At 45.8% G+C, this 23,549-nt stretch overlaps 1 protein-coding gene across 2 annotated transcripts in view; it reads left to right on the top strand.

Moving 5' to 3' along the window:
* The window catches only part of ANKMY1 (ankyrin repeat and MYND domain containing 1), a 91,111-nt gene that overhangs the window by 43,370 nt on the left and 24,192 nt on the right, over positions 1-23,549 (top strand). For both annotated transcript variants that reach the window (XM_077291109.1, XM_077291108.1), the window contains exons 6-12: positions 1,465-1,629; positions 5,106-5,290; positions 6,656-6,827; positions 16,867-17,007; positions 18,849-19,004; positions 19,132-19,239; positions 19,394-19,525. In XM_077291109.1, coding sequence (XP_077147224.1) covers positions 1,465-1,629; positions 5,106-5,290; positions 6,656-6,827; positions 16,867-17,007; positions 18,849-19,004; positions 19,132-19,239; positions 19,394-19,525 — 1,059 coding nt within the window. The remainder of the gene's footprint in view (positions 1-1,464; positions 1,630-5,105; positions 5,291-6,655; positions 6,828-16,866; positions 17,008-18,848; positions 19,005-19,131; positions 19,240-19,393; positions 19,526-23,549) is intronic.

The raw sequence follows: 23,549 nt of genomic DNA on the forward strand, positions 1-23,549 counted from the left end.
TGAAGGAAACATGAATGCAGCCAAGTACAGAGATATCCTGGATGAAAACCTCTTCCAGAGTGCTCTGGACCTCAGACTTGGCCGAAGGTTCACCATCCAACAAGACAATGACCCTAAGCACACAGTTAAAATCACAAAGGAGTGGCTTCAGAACAACTCTGTGACCATTCGTGACTGGCCCAGCCAGAGCCCTGACCTAAACCCAATTGAGCATCTCTGGAGAGTCCTGAAAATGGCTGTCCACCAACGTTCACCATCCAACCTGACGGAACTGGAGAGGATCTGCAAGGAAGAATGGCAGAGAATCCCCAAATCTAGGTGTGAAAAACTTGTGGCATTATTCCCAAGAAGAATTATGGCTGTACTAGCTCAAAAGGTGCTTCTACTCAATACTGAGCAAAAGGGACTGAATACTTATGACCATGTGATATTTCAGTTTTTATTTTTTTATTACATTTGCAAACATTTCTGCATTTCTGTTTTTTTCAGTCCAGTTGGGGTGCTGAGTGTACATTACTGAGAAAAAAAATGAACTTTTTTGAATTTACCAAATGGCTACAATGAAACAAAGAGTGAAAAATGTAAATGTGTCTGAATACTTTCCGTACCCACTGTATAGTATAAGAGATCAGACTACTGCAGGTTCAACTTCCTTAAGGGGAAAAAAAAAATAAAGTAAAAAATGTTATTAATAGTGTAGAAATAAATATATAAACATTTGAATAACCTTCCTTTTTTACCCCATTGAAAATAAAGAAGTGAAAATAAATAAAATTACACATATGTGGTATTGTTGCGTCCGTAGAAGTCTGTTGTAACAATTTATTACGTTTAATTTACCCCATTGGTAAGTGCTGTAAAAAGATCGGAACACTAGATTTGTCTTTTATTCAGTCGCTTCAACACAAGAAAATGGTATCTATAAAAATGTCAGATAGCCAATCACAACCAATACCAACAACAACTGAAAAATAGGAATGTTAACGAATTCGGAGCGTTACAACACATGCAAAAAAAAAGTTAAATCACTCCGCATTTGCCCCCTTTAAGAATAAAGACATAAAAAAAATATGAAAAATAAACATATTTGGTATTGTTGCGTCTGCAAAAAATGTAAAATTATTTTACCAGCGCGTTAATCTCCATAATGCAAAATTAGATTGAAACATCAGAATTGCTCTTTCTTTATCATTGCACCTAAAACCATGAGAAGCAATCAAGGCGTTGTATATACCCCAAAATGGTAACAAACAAGCAAAAAACAATTCCTCAAATCTCCATCCATAGAAAAATTGCAGCTCTCAGGAAATAGCGACATAGGACAATTTTATTTTTTTTTTATAACTTCCTAATTTTTTTTTTTTACCATTTTCCCCTCTTTGTTATAGAAGCAGACAAGCGATGTTTATGCTATAAATGATGTGCGTGCTTTGCCATCTAGTGTGCTAACCAGTCTTCTTTCAGGTAAATGGCCATAATAACGTCATTAACCTTCTTCTCGACAATGGAGCGGATGTTAGCAGGAGGAATGACGAGGGGCTCCCTGCTTTGTCCTTGTGCCTGATGCTCTTCTACAGCACAAAGTCATTCTGGCCTAACGTGGCTGAGCGAAATCTCCCCTCGTACAAGGTGAGGATTATTTCCCACACCCTCGTATAAGAAGCAGTGTGATCCCGAGCGATCAGTGCTGTCAGCGCCACCGCACCGGTATTCATCAAGTCAATGGACCGTACATGGAGGGCAGAAGAACGTCTGACCTGTGCATAGTGCTGATACCGGAGGCCGTTTTATTATATGCTTGAAATATTACATAATATTATGATTTTGTCATATAAAAAAATGAATTGCAAATCATTTCCTATACATTCCATTGTTAATCACGGACATCTTGCGGATGTCTGCGTGTCCATGATGAGAATGGACCCATAGAATTATATAGGTAATTTTGACATGTGGCTCCCATCACAACCAGACATGACTCCGTAATTTTTTTTTTTCGGACATGTGATCATCCCCATAGGATATAATCTCTATGTGCTCTCTCTGTGAAAACACACAGAAGTGAAAAATGGATGTCTGTATGAGGCCTCACTGGTGAATAGAGGCCTATGTTTATAGTTTATTTGTGTTAATAGGGCGCAGTGGTGTTTTCAAGGATAAATTCTAAATTATGTAGGAATAATCTATTAAAGCACCACTCCAGCGGTTTTTTATTGCACCACCGGAGTGGCGCTTTAAATATGATTCCCCTGCCCCCCGTCTCATACTCAGCTGCTGCCTTCATCCTTTTCCAGCGTCGCTTCCGTCAGTCTTCAGCGAAAAGTGACGTGTCGGCACACTCCGGTGTTTCATGGAGCGGCGCGGAGGTCACTATTCAATAAAAGTCTACTTGAGCCTTGTTCTGGCCTCGTTCTGCCGCTCATAGACTTGTATTGAGAGCTTGTGACGTAACGTCTGACTTCCTGCTTGTCAGAAGCTACTGTCACAAGATGATGCCGAAAAGCGGTGAAGCTGCCAGAGGGTGAGTTTATGACCGGGGCGGCGGGCTTACATTTAAAGCACCACTCCAGAGCTGGATAAAAATACTGGAGTGGTGCCTTAACCACATAGTGGCACAGGGGACACAGATTAAGGACTTGCATACATTGCTATATTTTCGGTCAAGGTGCCATCTGACAAAACATCACTCTATGCCTGAGTTTGATCCAATATTCAGACCGCACTCAGCCATGGAAGTCCGTGAATGCGTGGAAACCATCAGACTGCACTGGGATGACATCTGAGTGCAGTCTGATTTCCACGCACTGGCAGAATGAAGAACGTGAAGACATTTTTTTCTCCATCTTCTCATCCGAGAGAATTGATAACACTATGATCACACTCTGATCAGAGTGTGATTTCATAATCGGGCCGATTCTCTCAGATGAGAGAATACACGGCTGTCTGCACCTAGCCTAATAATATGGCGAGCACATAGTGTCATCCAGGTCCCTGCCTAATAGTTGCTGCACCTTGTCCAATAGTCCGTGCAGCACCCAGAGGGCCCTATACATTTCTATACAATGCTGTAAATGTTAATAAAGGGGAGATTTACTAAGCTAAACGATTGGTGCTTGAAAAAAAGACTTTTTCATGATTTTCACCATATTTATGAAGTGTTTTAGATACTTTCTGCACCTTTTCCAGCAAATGGCAAAGAGCATAAAGCGCTATGATAAATCAGGAGAACTTTCAGGCTGTCCAGTTTAAGTTGTCAGTACTGATAAATCTGACCCACTACAGTATTAGTATGGCGGGTAACAGTATGGCGGGTAGCAGTATGGCAGGTAACAGTATGGCGGGTAACAGTATGGCGGGCAACAGTATGGCGGTAACAGTATGGCGGGTAAGAGTAGGGCGGGTAACAGTATGGCGGGTAACAGTATGGTAGGTAACAGTATGGTAGGTAACAGTATGGCGGGTAACAGTATGGCGGGCAACAGTATGGCGGGCAACAGTATGGCGGGCAACAGTATGGCTGGTAAGAGTAGGGCGGGTAACAGTATGGCGGGTAACAGTATGGTAGGTAACAGTATGGCGGGTAACAGTATGGCGGGTAACAGTATGGCGGATAATAGTATGGCGGGTAACAGTATGGCAGGTAATAGTATGGCGGGTAACAGTATGGCGGGTAACAGTATGGCGGTAACAGTATGGCGGGTAACAGTATGGCGGGTAACAGTATGGCGGGCAACAGTATGGAGGGGAACAGTATGGCGGGTAACAGTATGGCGGGTAACAGTATGGCGGTAAAAGTATGGCGGGTAACAGTATGGCGGGTAACAGTATGGCGGTAACAGTATGGCGGGTAACAGTATGGCGGGCAACAGTATGGCGGGTAACAGTATGGCGGTAACAGTATGGCTGGTAAGAGTAGGGCGGGTAACAGTATGGCGGGTAACAGTATGGTAGGTAACAGTATGGTGGGTAACAGTATGGCGGGTAACAGTATGGCGGATAATAGTATGGCGGGTAACAGTATGGCAGGTAATAGTATGGCGGGTAACAGTATGGCGGGTAACAGTATGGCGGGTAACAGTATGGCTGGTAAGAGTAGGGCGGGTAACAGTATGGCGGGTAACAGTATGGTAGGTAACAGTATGGCGGGTAACAGTATGGCGGGCAACAGTATGGCGGGCAACAGTATGGCGGTAACAGTATGGCTGGTAAGAGTAGGGCGGGTAACAGTATGGCGGGTAACAGTATGGTAGGTAACAGTATGGCGGGTAACAGTATGGCGGGTAACAGTATGGCGGATAATAGTATGGCGGGTAACAGTATGGCAGGTAATAGTATGGCGGGTAACAGTATGGCGGGTAACAGTATGGCGGTAACAGTATGGCGGGTAACAGTATGGCGGGCAACAGTATGGCGGGCAACAGTATGGCGGGTAACAGTATGGCGGTAACAGTATGGCGGGTAACAGTATGGCGGTAACAGTATGGCGGGTAACAGTATGGCGGGTAACAGTATGGCGGGCAACAGTATGGCGGTAACAGTATGGCTGGTAAGAGTAGGGCGGGTAACAGTATGGCGGGTAACAGTATGGTAGGTAACAGTATGGCGGGTAACAGTATGGCGGGCAACAGTATGGCGGGCAACAGTATGGCGGTAACAGTATGGCGGGTAAGAGTAGGGCGGGTATCAGTATGGCGGGTAACAGTATGGTAGGTAACAGTTTGGCGGGTAACAGTATGGCGAATAATAGTATGGCGGGTAACAGTATGGCGGGTAACAGTATGGCGGGTAACAGTATGGTAGGTAACAGTATGGCGGGTAACAGTATGGCGGATAATAGTATGGCGGGTAACAGTATGGCGGGTAACAGTATGGTAGGTAACAGTATGGCGGGTAACAGTATGGCGGATAATAGTATGGCGGGTAACAGTATGGCGGGTAACAGTATGGTAGGTAACAGTATGGCGGGTAACAGTATGGTAGGTAACAGTATGGTGGGTAACAGTATGGTGGGTAACAGTATGGCGGGTAACAGTATGGCAGGTAAAAGTATGGCGGCTGTCTACATTTTCTACTAACCTTATTCTAACATCTTTTAACTAATATAGGAAGAAAAAAGCAACGTTGCATTGGACAGGTCTAAAAACGAGAACTGTGCTGGGAATGAAATGGATCCGGAGAAGAATGGTGAAATATCTCCATTATCTGACGAATCCCACCACACGTCTGTGAGCTCCAAAACTGCAGCAAGTGTAGAAAGTGAGGAAGCGGATTCCGCCCCTGATCATCATAGGTATGGGAGGCAGTGCCAAATCTGTACTATCATTGATGGTGTGGTTCATATTTTATAAGCAGCCATTACATGTCTCACACTGGTAACACCTCCTCTGGAGGCAGATTCTCTGGGAGATCTACTTCCAACCCATTGATCTTAACAGCTCATTTACATATAAGAAAAATGTGGATTTCTCTGGCATAAGACATTGGATCGCAGATATTACGGTATTATTTATTTCAGCTTCCTATGACCTGCATGCCCATATAGATGCCTTAGGAGGGTTTATCCTACTGATACAATCCCTTTAAGGAGGGTATCCAAATTTCTGATGTGCACTTCTTAACACCCATCAGTGGATGATCGATTGGAGATTTATCACCTTAAACATTCCCTGCCACCTAACTATAAGCAGAATGAATTGTCGGCAAAAATCCCTGCAGCTCCTGCATTGTATGTGCAGCTCCATACATATAGATGTACTCGTACCTGGTGCTGGCTGTGATTGGCTGAGCTGCACTACAAGTCACAGCCATGAACATACACACAGCACAGTGTCTGAAGGTCTGCTTATTGGTGAGGGTCCCAACCCTATTGATTATTGATGAAAAGATAGAACATTAAGGGGTTATTCTCATCTTCGTGTATGGATGTTGTGAGATAGTAAGTAGTACTTGTAAAAACAAGCACATTTGCAATTTACTACTTATTAAAATTTGCAGCCATTTGTTAAATATTACTAACTTTCTTTCCTATCATTCATAGCGGATTGCCTAGGACACCGACCACCTCTGCTGTTTAGCCTGCGAGTGCCGCGCAGTAGCTGGTTGGATCGTCCGATCTACAGGGATACTGGCGAGTTTCAAAACAGCATTTAAAAAGTGAATTGAAAAGAGCTGGTGAGCACTGTGCACGCTCTGAGTTCTAGCAGTGGTGGTCGGTTTCTAAGGCAACGAGCTGTATACAAAAGAAAAGTTATATATCTCAAGAACGGCTGAACACTTTAATAAACAGTAAATAGCTAAATTGTTTGTATTTACAAGTACTGTCCGACAATACCCATATATGATGACTTAAATGTCCCAGGTAACCCTAATAACCACTATATCCTTTTTTAAGGAGGACGTTCGTTCACAGGTTGTATGTGGCATTGCAACCACTTCAAAGGAGCCAATCTGCATTGCCAAAAACAACTAGTGGACATGTGTGGTGCTGTTTTTGGGGGAAAAAAAAAACTATTTTTCCCAACCTGGACAACTATTTATTTACCCGTTCCTACCTGCTGACATTTCCTATCCCTCGCCTACACAATCTATAGGGCCACTTACATACGGGCGATGACTCATGACTTATTTATAAATAAATAATATTTTATTGTCCTAGGAATAAAAATCTAAGATCGACCCTGAACCTGCTTCTCCTGCGAGGCGCTGACCCTAATGTATGCAGCATTCCTATGTTGGCACTTTTCTTTGCTGTTAAAGCTGCGGATGTCAGCGCTGTGCAGCTCCTGCTCGAATGTGGAGCCAGGACGGATGTCCGCGTGAAGACACAGGTAACTCCATCACGCGGATTCTCCTTGTGCCTTTAGTAATTTCCCCAATTACAGATGGAATAGCTGTAAGCTCCGGGGTCTCCATGTAACCTCTGCCCGAGGCCCATCACCATTAATAATACTGCTGCCTCCCGTGTGCCCTGTATGGGGGGATTTATTCTGCCAGGGAAACAATAAGATAGTAGGCCGGCGTCACACTAGCGAGTTTTACGGACGTATGAGCGCAGAAAATACGTCCAGAAAATACGCATTGCACACAGCCCAATGATTCTCTATGGGTAGCTCCTATCTGCCGTATATTACGCATCCGTAATATACGGTATGTTACGGGCGTAGAAAATCGCGGCATGCTGCATTTGTCACCGTATTGCGCAAAAAATCCACCAATGAAAGTCTATGGGGCGGGAAAATTACGGATTACACACGGACCATGCGTGTGACTTGCGAGAAATACGCACCGGTGTTCAGAAAAGCCGGCAATTCAGTGCGGTGTACAGTAAAATCACACTGACAAAATAGAATAGAATAGGTAGACTAAATGTCTACACATAGAATAGGTATATACAGTGGGGCAAAAAAGTATTTAGTCATTCAGCAATAGTGCAAGTTCCACCACTTAAAAAGATGAGAGGCGTCTGTAATTTACATCATAGGTAGACCTCAACTATGGGAGACAAACTGAGAAAAAAAAATCCAGAAAATCACATTGTCTGTTTTTTTTATCATTTTATTTGCATATTATGGTGGAAAATAAGTATTTGGTCAGAAACAAACAATCAAGATTTCTGGCTCTCACAGACCTGTAACTTCTCCTCTTTCCTCCACTCATTACCTGTAGTAATGGCACCTGTTTAAACTTGTTATCAGTATGAAAAGACACCTGTGCACACCCTCAAACAGTCTGACTCCAAACTCCACTATGGTGAAGACCAAAGAGCTGTCAAAGGACACCAGAAACAAAATTGTAGCCCTGCACCAGGCTGGGAAGACTGAATCTGCAATAGCCAACCAGCTTGGAGTGAAGAAATCAACAGTGGGAGCAATAATTAGAAAATGGAAGACATACAAGACCACTGATAATCTCCCTCGATCTGGGGCTCCATGCAAAATCCCACCCCGTGGGGTCAGAATGATCACAAGAACGGTGAGCAAAAATCCCAGAACCACGCGGGGGGACCTAGTGAATGAACTGCAGAGAGCTGGGACCAATGTAACAAGGCCTACCATAAGTAACACACTACGCCACCATGGACTCAGATCCTGCAGTGCCAGACGTGTCCCACTGCTTAAGCCAGTACATGTCCGGGCCCGTCTGAAGTTTGCTAGAGAGCATTTGGATGATCCAGAGGAGTTTTGGGAGAATGTCCTATGGTCTGATGAAACCAAACTGGAACTGTTTGGTAGAAACACAACTTGTCGTGTTTGGAGGAAAAAGAATACGGAGTTGCATCCATCAAACACCATATCTACTGTAAAGCATGGTGGTGGAAACATCATGCTTTGGGGCTGTTTCTCTGCAAAGGGGCCAGGACGACTGATCCGGGTACATGAAAGAATGAATGGGGCCATGTATCGTGAGATTTTGAGTGCAAACCTCCTTCCATCAGCAAGGGCATTGAAGATGAAACGTGGCTGGGTCTTTCAACATGACAATAATCCAAAGCACACCGCCAGGGCAACGAAGGAGTGGCTTCGTAAGAAGCATTTCAAGGTCCTGGAGTGGCCTAGCCAGTCTCCAGATCTCAACCCTATAGAAAACCTTTGGAGGGAGTTGAAAGTCCGTGTTGCCAAGCGAAAAGCCAAAAACATCACTGCTCTAGAGGAGATCTGCATGGAGGAATGGGCCAACATACCAACAACAGTGTGTGGCAACCTTGTGAAGACTTACAGAAAACGTTTGACCTCTGTCATTGCCAGCAAAGGATATATTACAAAGTATTGAGATGAAATTTTGTTTCTGACCAAATACTTATTTTCCACCATAATATGCAAATAAAATGATAAAAAAACAGACAATGTGATTTTCTGGATTTTTTTTTCTCAGTTTGTCTCCCATAGTTGAGGTCTACCTATGATGTAAATTACAGACGCCTCTCATCTTTTTAAGTGGTGGAACTTGCACTATTGCTGAATGACTAAATACTTTTTTGCCCCACTGTGTATATATATATATATATATATATATATATATATATATATATATATATATATATATATATATATATATATATATATATATATATATATATACTAGCTATTGAACCCGTTCTACGCCCGGGTGGCGAGCATTTATATTGGTATATGGTCTCCATCCTGGTATGTGCTGCTCCCATCTTGCTCTCCCATCCTGTCATGTGCTGCTCCATCCTGCATCCCCATCCTGTCATGTGCTCCCATCCTGCGCCCCCATCAGTGCGGGCGGCTGTGCTGAGTGCGGGCGGCTGTATGTGGCTGTGCGTGGGCGGCTGCGCTGGGTGCGGGCGGCTGCGCTGGGTTCGGGCGGCTGGGCGTGGCTGTGCTGGGTTCGGGCGGCTGTGCGTGGCTGTGCTGGGTGCGGGCGGCTGTGCGTGGCTGTGCTGGGTGCGGGCGACTGTGCGTGGCGGTACTGAGTGCAGGCGGCTGTGCGTGGCTGCGGGCGGCTGTGCTAGGTGCGGTGGCTGTGCTGGGTGCGGCGGCTGTGCGTGGCTGTGCTGGGTGCGGTGGCTGTGCTGGGTGTGGTGGCTGTGCTGCTCCATCCTGCGCCCCCATCCTGTCATGTGCTGCTCCACCCTGTCATGTGCTGCTCCATCCTGCGCCCCCATCCTGTCATGTGCTGCTCCATCCTGCGCCCCCATCAGTGCGGGCGGCTGTGCTAAGTGCGAGCGGCTGTGCTGAGTTCGGGCGGATGTATGTGGCTGTGCTGTGCGTGGGTGGCTGTTCATGGCGGTGCTGAGTGCGGGCAGCTGTGCATGGCGGTGCTGAGTGCAGGCGGCTGTGCGTGGCTGTGGGCGGCTGTGCTGGGTGTGGGCGGCTGTGCGTGGCTGTGCTGAGTGCAGGCGGCTGTGCTGGGTGCGGGCGGCTGTGCTGGGTGCGGGCGGCTGTGCGTGGCTGTGCTGAGTGCAGGCGGCTGTGCTGGGTGCGGGCGGCTGTGCGTGGCTGTGCTGAGTGCGGGCGGCTGTGCATGGCGGTGCTGAGTGCAGGCGGCTGTGCGTGGCGGTGCTGGGTGCGGCGGCTGTGCGTGGCGGTGCTGGGTACGGTGGCTATGCTGGGTGCAACGGCTGTATATGGCTGTGCTGTGCGTGGGCGGCTGTGCGTGGCGGTGCTGAGTGCAGGCGGCTGTGCATGGCGGTGCTGAGTGCGGGCGGCTGTGCTGAGTGCGGGCGGCTGTGCGTGGCGGTGCTGAGTGCAGGCGGCTGTGCTGGGTGTGGGCGGCTGTGCGTGGCGGTGCTGAGTGCAGGCGGCTGTGCGTGGGTGTGCGTGGCTGTGCTGGGTGCGGTGGCTGTGCGTGGCTGTGCTGGGTGCGGCGGCTGTGCGTGGCTGTGCTGGGTGCGGTGGCTGTGCTGGGTGCGGCGGCTGTGCTGGGTGCGGCGGCTGTGCTGGGTGCGGTGGCTGTGCGTGGCTGTGCTGGGTGCGGCGGCTGTGCGTGGCTGTGCTGGGTGCGGTGGCTGTGCTGGGTGCGGCGGCTGTGCTGGGTGCGGCGGCTGTGCTGGGTGCGGTGGCTCAGGCTGTGCTGGGTGCGGGCGGCTGTGCTGGGTGCGGTGGCTGTGCTGCTCCATCCTGCGCCCCCATCCTGTCATGTTCTGCTCCACCCTGTCATGTGCTGCTCCATCCTGCGCCCCCATCAGTGCAGGCGGCTGTGCTGAGTGCGGGCGGCTGTATGTGGCTGTGCTGTGTGTGGGCGGCTGTGCGTGGCAGTGCTGAGTGCGGGCAGCTGTGCGTGGCGGTGCTGAGTGCAGGCGGCTGTGCGTGGCTGTGCTGGGTGTGGGCGGCTGTGCTGGGTGCGGCAGCTGTGCGTGGCGGTGCTGGGTGTGGCGGCTGTATGTGGCTGTGCTGTGCGTGGGCGGCTGTGCGTGGCGGTGCTGAGTGGGGGCGGCTGTGCGTGGCTGTGGGCGGCTGTGCTGGGTGCGATGGCTGTGGGCGGATGTGCTGGGTGCGGTGGCTCAGGCTGTGCTGGGTGCGGTGGCTCAGGCTGTGCTGGGTGCGGTGGCTCAGGCTGTGCTGGGTGCGGTGGCTCAGGCTGTGCTGGGTGCGGTGGCTCAGGCTGTGCTGGGTGCGGGCGGCTGTGCGGGGTGTGGGCGGCTGTGCTGGGTGCGGCGGCTGTGCTGGGTGCGGCAGCTGTGCGTGGCAGTGCTGGGTGCGGTGGCTGTGCGTGGCTATGCTGGGTGCGGCGGCTGTATGTGGCTGTGCTGTGCGTGGGCGGCTGTGCGTGGCGGTCCGGAGTGGGGGCGGCTGTGCGTGGCTGTGGGCGGCTGTGCTGGGTGCGGTGGCTGTGGGCAGCTGTGCTGGGTGCGGTGGCTCAGGCTGTGCTGGGTGCGGTGGCTCAGGCTGTGCTGGGTGCGGTGGCTCAGGCTGTGCTGGGTGCGGTGGCTCAGGCTGTGCTGGGTGCGGTGGCTGGGTGCGGTGGCTGTGCACGGCGGTGCTGGGGGCCTGAGCAGTCGGGGACACCGGCGCGCTGTGGGGGTCAGGTGCCGGAGTCGCCGCTAGCTCAGGCCCCCGGCACTTGCTATAGTCACCTGGCCCTGATCCAGTGCTGCGCGCCGGTCTGTCTTCCGGTCCTCTGGCTGTGACTGTTCAGTCAGAGGGCGGCGCGCATTAAGCGCGTCATCGCGCCCTCTGAACATCACAGGCAGAGGATGTGGACCGGAGGACGGAGGAGCAGCGCGCAACGGAGGAACGGGACAGGTAAATATATCATACTTACCCTCCTGGCGGTCCCTGCTTCTCCGTTGGAGATCGCGGTGTGCGTTCAGTGTTTGCGCATACCGCGATCTCCTGGGAGCGTCGCTCTGTGGGGTCTAGACTGCGCCGGCGCGTGCGCTTGCGCAGTCTATAGAGGCTTCGGACAGAGTGACGCTCCCAGCGTTATATTATAGATATATATATATATATATATATATATATATATATATATATATATATATATATATATGTCAGTGAGACACATATATATATATATATATCCAAAAACGTTTAGTAAGTACAAAAGATTAGGGCACTCACCCGTCTTCAATAAAACCAATTCCTTTATTTATGAAAAAACATCCAGAGGGTCGTTATGGCCGGGGGAGAGAGGGGGCCTCAGCCCGTGTGAGCAGAGGAGATGGACGACGGCCGTTTCGCGCTGTCCTGCGCTTCTACGGGTCGAATTGTGTATGGAACCGGCGGCGGATATAGTGCGCCTATCCGACACACCCCACCACTAAGTACCTCCCACACAACAACACGATACAATGAACACATATTAAAAACATTTGTTAAAAACAAGTGAGCTAATACATAGGCTTCTAGAATACGTATGTTACACATGGAGATTTATCATGCCACAGAATTATTAAACAGACAAATCAGATAAATCATTCTAACGCAACGATCATCCATTATATTACCTCTTGGCCGGGTACTACAACGCCCTCTAGAGGAATATGGACATATCGACCCTGTCATTGAAGCCAAGCGGACCCATTGCAGTAATGCAATGGGTCCGCTTGGCTTCAATGACAGGGTCGATATGTCCATATTCCTCTAGAGGGCGTTGTAGTACCCGGCCAAGAGGTAATATAATGGATGATCGTTGCGTTAGAATGATTTATCTGATTTGTCTGTTTAATAATTCTGTGGCATGATAAATCTCCATGTGTAACATACGTATTCTAGAAGCCTATGTATTAGCTCACTTGTTTTTAACAAATGTTTTTAATATGTGTTCATTGTATCGTGTTGTTGTGTGGGAGGTACTTAGTGGTGGGGTGTGTCGGATAGGCGCACTATATCCGCCGCCGGTTCCATACACAATTCGACCCGTAGAAGCGCAGGACAGCGCGAAACGGCCGTCGTCCATCTCCTCTGCTCACACGGGCTGAGGCCCCCTCTCTCCCCCGGCCATAACGACCCTCTGGATGTTTTTTCATAAATAAAGGAATTGGTTTTATTGAAGACGGGTGAGTGCCCTCATCTTTTGTACTTGCTAAACGTTTTTGGATTAAGAGACTGTTTTTCATGAAGGAGCACCTGAAGTCTTGAACGGCACAGCAGGTTGCACGTCTGTGATCCCCATAGAGAGGTCTGAATTCGGCAGGACAGTGCCGCTTGGTTGCGTTTTTCTTGGTGCACATATATATATATATTTATATTTAATTCAGCGCTAGATAGCAGAAAAGCCGGTAATTCAATTGCCGGCTTTTGCTATCTCCTTCACAAATCCGACAGGATATGAGACATGGTTTACATACAGTAAACCATCTCATGTCCCTTCTTTTTTTGCATATTCCTCTTTACTAATGTAACAAGTGTCTCTTGTAAAATTTGGGGTCTCTAGCTATTAAATTAAAGGGATAAATCTTGGAAAAAATTGGCGTGGGCTCCCGCGCAATTTTCTCCGCCAGAGTGGGAAAGCCACTGACTGAGAGCAGATATTAATAGCCAGGAGAGGGACCATGGTTATAGGACCTCCCCTGGCTAAAAACATCTGCCCCCAGTCACCCCAGAAAAGGCACATCTGGAAGATGCGCCTATTCTGGCACTTAGCCACTCTCTTCCCACTCCCGTGTAGAGGTGGGATATTGGGTAGTGAAGGGTTAATGTCACCTTGCTATTGTAAGGTGACATTAAGCCAGGTTAATAATGGAGAGGCGTCAATTATGACACTTATCCATTATTAATCCAATAGTACGAAATGGTTAATAAAACACACACACACATTATTAAAAAGTATTTTAATGAAATAAAGACACATGGTGTTGTAATATTTTATTATACTCTTAATCCACCTGAAGACCCTTGTCACCTGAAATAAAGTTAAAAAAAAACAAACAACAATATTCCATACCTTCCGTCGTTCAGTCTTGTCCCACGCTGTAAATCCATCTGAAGGGGTTAAATCATTTTACACCCAGGAGCTCTGCTAATGCAGCTGTGCTCCTGTCTGTAAAACTTGGTGAATGAATGGAATGCAGGGGAATGTACTGTAGTTACCTCGAGTCGCGGTGATGCACCCTCTGCTGGATGAACTCATATTTACTCAAGCCTGGGAAGTTTTCTGAATATTTTCCCACGCTCGAGTTCATATGAGTTCATCCAGCAGAGGGCGCATCACCGCGACTCGAGGTAACTACAGTACATTCCCCTGCATTCCATTCATTCACCAAGTTTTACAGGCAGGAGCACAGCTGCATTAGCAGAGCTCCCGGGTGTAAAATGATTTAACCCTTTCAGATGGATTTACAGCGTGGGACAAGACTGAACGACGGAAGGTATGGAATATTGTTGTTTGGTTTTTTTTACTTTATTTCAGGTGACAAGGGTCTTCAGGTTGATTAAGAGTATAATAAAATATTACAACACCATGTGTCTTTATTTCATTAAAATACTTTTTAATAATGTGTGTGTGTTTTATTAACCATTTCGTATTATTGGATTAATAATGGATAGGTGTCATAATTGACGCCTCTCCATTATTAACCTGGCTTAATGTCACCTTACAAAGGCAAGGTGATATTAACCCTTCATTACCCCATATCCCACCGCTACACGGGAGTGGGAAGAGAGAGGCTAAGTGCCAGAATAGGCGCATCTTCCAGATGTGCCTTTTCTGGGGTGGCTGGGGGCAGATGTTTTTAGCCAGGGGTGGTCCTATAACCATGGTCCCTCTCTAGGCTATTAATATCTGTCCTCAGTCACTGGCTTTCCCACTCTGGCGGAGAAAATTGCGCGGGAGCCCATACCAATTTTTTCCGGGATTTAACCCTTTAATTTAATAGCTAGAGCCCCCAAACTTAACACACATACACTTCTTATATTAGTAAAGAGGAATATGTAATAAAAGAAGGGATATGAGATGGTTTACTGTATGTAAACCATGTCTCATATCATGTCGGGTTTGTGAAGGAGATAGGAAAAGCCGGCAATTGAATTACTGTATATAGGTTTTTAAGAATATTTGAGCCGATGGATCCATGATATGTCCATTTTGCAAGCCTGCGCATGGAAGCCATACAGATGACACACGGATAAATTTGTGCGTAAAAAATCACATCCTCGCATTGAATACGGAACAGTGTTTTGGGACAATTACTGCGTATTACGGCCGTAAAAAACGGACCGTATTTTCATACTCCTAGTGTGACGCCGGCCTTAGTGTTCTGCCTTGCTGCTCATTAGAGGAGAATCTAAAATCCGCATCAGTTGTAATTCCAATAACAATGTAACAACGCTCATCTCGTCTTTTCCCCTGTGATCCTGCGGTAATGCCCATCACGACCAGCGTGTGACCGCTGCAGTTACTCAGTGGTCAAGTCCTGTATCGCTGAGTAGGCGATGGGCACCATGATGCCAGTAATATGGCATGTGACCTCTATGTTGCGGCCAGTTGTAATCATAGACTAGGAGGATCGCAAGACTTCCTGAACTCAATTGATTTTTTTTTCAGAGACTGATTACGGTATATCTTTACTACAGAATTTGCAAAAGATTTGTAATTGGAAAGTGTATGGAATTTTTTTTATTTTGATTTGATCATATCTGATAATGGGGCAGCTTGTCAGAATTGACCTGCCATTGCCTTACGGCAACCATACACATAGATAACTAATGGCCAAACGCACGTTCAGCCGAAAACTATGTCCCCCGACATCACCATACACAATAGCGGACTCCTCTATATCTCCTTCTCCCAGACTCCTCTGTCCCCCTCCTCCAGAGTCCTCTGTCTCCTTCCTCCAGAGTCCTCTGTCTCCCTCCTCCAGAGTCCTCTGTCCCCCTCCTTCAGAGTCCTTTGTCCCAGTCCTCCAGAGTCCTCTGTCCTCCTCCTCCAGAGTCCTCTGTCCTCCTCCTCCAGAGTCCTCTGTCCCCAATCTCCAAAGTCCTCTGTCATACTCAGCCATCCTCTTCCTCCAGACTCTGCTGTCCTCTTCCTCCAGACTCTGCCGTCCTCTTTCTCCAGACTCTGCCGTCCTCTTTCTCCAGACTCTGCCGTCCTCTTCCTCCAGACTCCGCCGTCCTCTTCTGTCCTCCTTCAGACTTGTCTGTTCTTCACCTTTAGACACTTCTGTCATCCTGTTCCAGACTCCTCTGTCCTTTCCTTTATTCTCCTCCTCCAGACTCCTCTGTCCTTTCCTTTATTCTCCTCCTCCAGACTCCTCTGTCCTTTCCTTTGTTCTCCTCCACCAGACTCCTCTTTCCTCTCTTTTGTTCTCCTCCTCCAGACTCCTCTGTCCTCTCCTTTGTTCTCCTCCTCCAGACTCCTCTCCTTTGTTCAGTATTAGTCCCCCGTTATTTCCTTTATTCGGAGCCCTATCTACTTTTCCATTTTGCTCTTTTTCTCTCTCCCATCTATATTCTGCCGTTCATTTCTTTGCTCATTTATTGACCTTTGTAAACCTGCCTTGTCCAAAGGCCCAACATGGTGATTAGTTCTTACCGTGTAACATATGAGTTCCTGTCCCCAATGTAATACAGCCGGCTGCTGAATCCCACCGTTAGAAAATATTAAGCCGTGCGATGGGAATTATTGGGCTGTTCAGCATAATTACTGGTAAGGACAGATTGTCATCTCTGCTTTCCATTACACTGTATAGACTTTGCTGCCTGCTCTCCATCTTGTGATCAATGAGTTCTGCCGTTCATTAGTCACTGGACATAACTCGTCCCAGATAGATAAGTCTGACGGTGATGAATTCATTTATTAGATCACATGCTTTCCTTCTCCTGTCCTGGAGCTCCATCAATAATGGTGCGGCTCCTCGTTGCCTGATGAGTATTACTGCAGATGTAATTTAGCTGAGGACATGTCTTGGGTGTGTTCTTCTCTGGTAGGAATGATGTGACTGTACATTTTATTCCGCAGCATGGCTCCCTCACCCCTCTACACATAGCAGCAGCTTTGCCAGTGGTTGAAGGTATCCGGATCACGGAGATTTTGCTGCATGCTGCCGCAGACCCGAATGCCAGCGCCGAGGATGAGGACTTCGTGTATGATCATGACAGGGTATGGTTAGGAGCACTGTCTATCCTCACGGGGACGTCTCATTAGTGTGAAGGAGATAAATATGGCAAGATGCGTCTGTCACATAAAGATGAAGCTCGTGCTTCAGATGTTCCTTGGAGATTTCTTGTGTTCATTCTTAGGAAATCTGTGGTGGCCACGGTTGGCCTCCATCAATGAACCCAGATTAGTGTCAGATAAACCCAGTGTTCGGCAGCAGATAAAGCTCCCAGATGACAGCATTGTCCACAGGTTGGAGCTCCAGGAAGACTTGATGCTTCTTTTTGGTGTCATTTCTTCTCAGTACTAATCCCTATAGATGAAGACCTTTCTGGAGCTTGTCAGTCTGTCACCTGTCTCTCCACCCTCTGGGTATACGGCACTGCTATTTCTACAAAATACTGTAGAATCTTATTAAGCCTTGGGTTGTATCTTCTTGTAACATTTGCTTAAGTATTTAGACAAAAGTTCCTTTCTTGTTTCTTGAGAATAAAACATATCTAAAGTGTTTGGGGCCCATTCATTATTGCATTTGCATCTTTTTTCGTCTATTTTTTGGTGTTTTTCATATGCACCTTATTCTTCCTTTCATTTGCGCCTTTTTCGATGTTTGTCATCTTAGGTGGGGCACGGGATTCCAGACATTTTCATCAATTGCAACTTTTTAAAAAGTCTAAATATCTTTGTGCATTTCCCCCTGAAGTTTTTTTTTATACATCTGGAATATTTGCACAAGTTTTGCAACATTTTAATGGAACAAAAAAAAGGTTAAGGGCGAAAATAAAAAGTATTTGATTTTGTGATAAATTCATGAACCACATTCAGTCGCCATTTTGAAGAATTTGGTGGAAAGATTGTCAACAAATGCTACAAGACAAAAATGGAAAAGTCTGGAAGATGCGGTGGAGTTGTCGGCCACAGTTACCGTATATTTCTCTATGAATTGACTTGAGACTTTTTCCAAGTTTCTACGAATAGATTTTTTTGATTAATATGTAGACGGCTTTCGGGTGTACACCATTCCAAAATTGTCCACCATTTTATCTGATTTTGCAAAATGTGATAAAGTGAATTGTGTCAATCCACTCCCCATCCGCATGAAACAAGTTCTTACGCAGTTATGCCAACAGAAAAATTATAAAAGTATGGTTTTGGATAGAGAAAAACTCAAAATGAAAAATTTGCTTGGTCCTTAAAGGATTCATTATATCTCATGACGCGTTGGTGACATTGTGGTAGGGTATGCAATCACTTAATGACTGGTGAGGTTCCAGCCTCTGAGACTGCCACTAATTCTGGGAATTTGGAGACCGCCACAGAGCCCTGGCCCCTATTACCACACACAGCTCCTGGCTGCTCGGCTGTGCAGGGAAACATCAGCCAGGTTCATTACTTTCATGAAACAACAAGACAAATTCCCTGCATTGCTGAGCGGCTGGGGCTGCTGTCCAGGTGGAAAATGTTTTAAAGAGCCAATGCAGGGAACTAATGCTGCAGCCCCATTATTTTCAGGATCAAAGGTAGAACCTCCATCCATCATAAAGTGATAGTATACCCCAGCGATTTACCTTGGCTTAATATCTTCTGTGAACATTGTGGGAATTGAGTACTATGTGAAAGGTCCTGAAGAACTGCAGTGAAGCTTCTGTATCTCCATCAATGGAGGCATCAATTCGAGAAGACAAACATTCCACCTCCTCTCTTAGCTAGATATAAAAACTTCCTTTACTCTTATAAATCAAGTGACATGTAATCCAACGGTGTTCGCCCAGTTAAAGTGATTGTCCTGCTGTCAACAAAATGATTGACTTTGGCCTTTAACTTTATGTAAACTTTTCCTGCAGGGGGAGATAAGCAGTGCTTTGCTTGGGTTTTCTATGAAAGGAGGCCTTGAGTCAGGCCTTCCTCTGTATAGCTACTTTGACAAGAGTCCCTGCGTTTCAGAGGAGGGAGGACGTACACCCCTGCATGTGGCATGTGAACGTGAGGACAACTACAAGGTAAGCTTCTGGCAAACCTCGTACAATGTTTGGTACCATTAACGGGGATTTCTAGTTTTGAGTTTGGCAACACCTGCCCCTTTTATAGGCTGAACAACAGATATAATGTGTCTTTTTGCTTTTACAGTATGCCAGAGACACAATTTCCTTACTTCTTGCCCACAAAGCCAAGATCAACCCCCTATGGAGTGGTCACTCTCCTCTCTCGTTGGCCATTGCCAGTGGAAATGACTTGGTGAGAGTTCTCCAAAATGTTTCTTAACTTCTTCGGATCATTATGGTTTATTTTAAGCCTGTGGCCTATTGTTTTTGTTGTCCTGGTTTTCCTGTTTTGTTCTGTATACCAAAAAAAACCACAATCAGTACATAATTTATTTCCTATTTTCTAGGCTGTGAAAGAACTGCTAGCTAATGGAGCAGACCCTAACCTGGCCCTCAGCAGAGGAGTAGGCAGTGCTCTATGTGCCGCTGTCAACATTGATTATGAGAAGAAAAGAACTTTAGCGGCAAGAATAAGTTTGGTAAGACTAAATATCCATCTTGGGGACGCCTTAAAGTGAGACTTGAAAGCAATGCACTCTCTCTGTTCTGGACCTTTCTGATCTTTAGTAGTTAGTTTTACTCTTTTTACTCTCCAATGTCTGTTAAAGGGCTTGTCTACTACTTGGACAGCCCCTTGTTTGGATGAGGCAGCCGCTGATTGGCCGCAGGGATCCCCGGGAGAGCCAGTGCCGACACCGCTGGAACCGCGCCAGCACCGGAGGTGAGTATAGCTGATATTATTTTATAAGGGGGAACATCGTGATTGATAAGGGGTTGTTCCAATAGTCTTAGAAGAGTGAAGAGGTCCCAATATAACTTAACAGGTCTCATAAATGACAGCCTCATTAATGGATGTACTTTATTTCTTATTTTGGCTAGTTCATTTGTTTTGTAATTTCCTCCTGCTGCCATTTTGATTCTTTCCTTTGTTGGGCAGTGGTAGCTGGAGCACAGCTGTGCATGGCTGCCAACTAGAAGCCTTTTAGGCAATCCACCACATGTTCTTGTACTGGTTTTGCCTCTTGCTTCTGATTGGTTGCCTAAATCTGCAATGGAGCACGGGGGTGATAGAGATTGCTCATGTTGTCATCCATGGGTTGTCTCCTCTGTGGAGGCCGTGTACTTCCCTTTTATAGGGCCCTGACCTTCCTTTTCTTGGAGTCATCAGCTCTGCTTATTGCTTTAAAATTGGACCCTCTAACGCTGTGAATGTGTTTTTTTTGTACCACAAGCAATTTGTCTCATCCCTTAGAGAGAATTTGGTAGTTTGCTAATACGTACAGTTTAACCACCATTATCACCTTGGTGCTAGCTCCACAAGGATCATACACTAAGTATTTTCAAACCATCATTTTAATTTTATTAATCAATAGTACAGTTAAAAATAAGAAACTTTGCAATATATCGGATCAGAGGAATCTGCTTCTTTCTCTTCCTGCACTGATCACTCATTCCCAAAATTTCAGTTCACAGGTAAAATCTGTATTTAATGAAGACAGATTACTACATTAATGAGATAGGGGATTCCATTACTAATGATAAGATTTTACGTAGGCGGGAGGAGGGAGGAGGAGCTCTGTCTCTAGCTCCGCCTTTTTGTCCCCTCCCCTATACATAAAATCTTATGAGTTGTAACTGAATTAAGAATTTTGAGAATGGAAGATCAGTTATGGAGGAGAAAGAAAGAAATCAGAATTCTTTGATAATATATGTATTACAAAGTATTGTATTTTCAGGTATAGTATTGATTTATGAAATAAAAATTAACACAACGGTAACTCTCTTAAAGTCATCTTTAAGCCCAAACAGAGAGTACAAACACATAGCCTCTTACGGGATATAGTCCCTATGAAGGTCTCACCTTTTGTGTTCTAATCGCTGCCTCCACTCTGCAGAATCTGAAGTGTAATCAGATATGCTAATGTGGGTGCTCAGTGCACCCTTGGTGTGGCCGACACACTCAGTTCAACCTTCCAACCTCTGGTCTACCTCCATCACTGGTGATTGACAGCGCTGACTTACCTGAACTTTCCGTGCAGACAGTACTCACTCCAGCCAAGCCAGCTCAATCAATCACCAGTGAGATTACATGAAACACCAAAGGGCAGAACGGTACACAGAGCCTCTTGGCCACACCGAGGGTGCAAGGAGTGCCCAAAATTAGCATATTTGAAGAAGCTTCAGTTTTACCCTACACAATCTTGTGCCAATCTTATACTATCATTTTGGTTTGACAGAAAAAATGCATCTTATCTGCTCAAGTTTTGAGTGGTTTCTTACTCTTGTTTATGTCAGAGCTCTGTTTTCGCTGTTGTCTATCCTGAACTCTCTCTTCTGAGGGAGCCCAATTATGTTTTTGCTCGGCAGAAGCTTCTGACCTCCAAGCCTAACCTATTGGCATTGCATCATCTACTGAGGGCACGAAGCTTGGCATCACAATATTTTCAGATCATAAAACTCTTGAGTGTCTTCAGAAGTTCAGCTTCACGTTATCTTACTATAATGCAGAGAATGATCACCAGGATGAAGTTCTAGCTATTTGCTCATCTTTTGTCCACTTGAAGTCATCTGCCAAGCAGAGTTTACGTTCTTCAGCCTCTTCTGTCACTTACATGCCCAAGGCCAGAGATGCCTTCGCAGACCTTCCTTCCTCCGGGTTACGCATCGTCATATGGGTTATTGTTGATCAGCGGTTATATATTTGTCTCGATGACTGACAGAACTGAATAATTTAGAGAATTATTTTGCAGCATCTTCATATATGTTTACTCTGGATATCATCTGAAAATAAGAAAACGTCTTTTCACTGGTTTCTGGGGATTATTGCCTTTTTCTTTGGGGATTACTGGGTTGACTTATTTCTTATCTGTAATTTTTCATGTTTCTTATAAACGGATTAGGTCTTTTCCATGAAAATATGTTTTGAAGTGTTTTTCCCCCGCAATACGTAGCCGTGTACAACAAAGATGTATATTTGGTGGAGAACGGTTGACCTTGATGGACCTAGGTCTTTTTTCTAGATAATGGATTTCCAACAAGCAGAACTCCCACTCATCCTTAGCATGTAGGGGACACGACATTGTGGCCCCATCTCAGCTTTACGACGTTACGTTGCACAACAACATTGATGTCTTTATTCTCCAGATAAGCGGGGAACCTAGCGATATGTCATAAAATTGAATGGAAATATTAAATCTCAGAAAAAGCCAAATAAGACCCAATTCCTCCCAGTCACGTAGAGTATCATTTTACAAGACTTTTGGCCTGACTCATTATTACTTTTGCACCTTTTTCTAGTTTTGTGTCTTTTTTGTTTCGTTTTGCACCTGTTTTTGCGTTTACCATTTTCATCTTTTCATTTCTGCTTCTTTAAAATCACCTTTTAAGTGTTTTTTTAGTTTGTAATTGTGGGCAGGGTTTATTTCTTTCCAGACCTTTTTTTCTCCTGATTCATTATTTGCGACTTTCCTACATTTTTTCAAAGTTTTGGTGCAATTGTATTCCAGTCGTTACACCTCCCTGACCCACAGCGTAGGAGTGACTTTATTTGCGCCAGATATTTTTGCACATATTTTGCAACATTTTAGAGGCACATGTGACCTTTTGTGCTAAAGCAGGTTAAAAACAAAAATAAAGAGCATTTTTAATTTTACCCAAAGTTCCTGAACTTTGAAGAGTCTGGCGCAAAAAATGTCAACAGGACAAAAATACAAAACTGACTTTAAAAAAAACGCAAGTGATGAATCGGGCTCTTAGACCGCATAAACCTGTCACCTTGATTGCAATTACTCTTAATTACTAAGAGGAAGCCCATTCCTTTCCAATATTGGATTGATATTAAGGGTTCCCAACGTATTGTTACCCTTCTATAAGCCCCTTGTGAGGCCACATCTAGAATATAGGATCCAATTTTGGGCTCCACATTTTAAGAAGAACATTCAGAAGTTAGAGTCAGTTCAAAGTCGGGCAACGGTATTATTACAAGGGATGGAGGCCTCTCATATGAGGAGAGGTTGGAAAAGTTGGGCTTGTTTAGCTTAGAATAAAGATGCCTCAGAGGGGATCTCATTTATATGTATAAATATATGTGTGGTCAGTACGAAACACTGGCACATGACTTATTCCTACCAAAGACCATACTAAGGACCAGGAGGAACTCATTACGGGTGGAATAAAGGAGATTCTGTCAGCTAAATCGGAAAGGGTTCTTTACAGTTAGAGCAGTCAGACCGTGGAATGCCAACCACAAGAGGTAGTAATGTTAGACACTATAACCGCTTTTAAAAAAGGGCTGGACGATCTCCTCAATACACATAACATTGTGGGTTATAGTTAAATTAGTGATGAAGACGTATAATTGGTGGAGAAAGGTTGACCTTGATGGACCTAGGTCTTTTTTCAACCTCTGTAACGATGTCCTTCTAGATTTTCTAGTAGAGATCCTAAGATAGGTACTGTTAGTATTCTGTCCTGGCTCATGGACTGTCTGCACAAGGTACTGTT

This window comes from Ranitomeya variabilis, chromosome 2, assembly GCF_051348905.1.
Source record: "Ranitomeya variabilis isolate aRanVar5 chromosome 2, aRanVar5.hap1, whole genome shotgun sequence".
In the NCBI taxonomy this organism is placed as follows: domain Eukaryota; kingdom Metazoa; phylum Chordata; class Amphibia; order Anura; family Dendrobatidae; genus Ranitomeya; species Ranitomeya variabilis.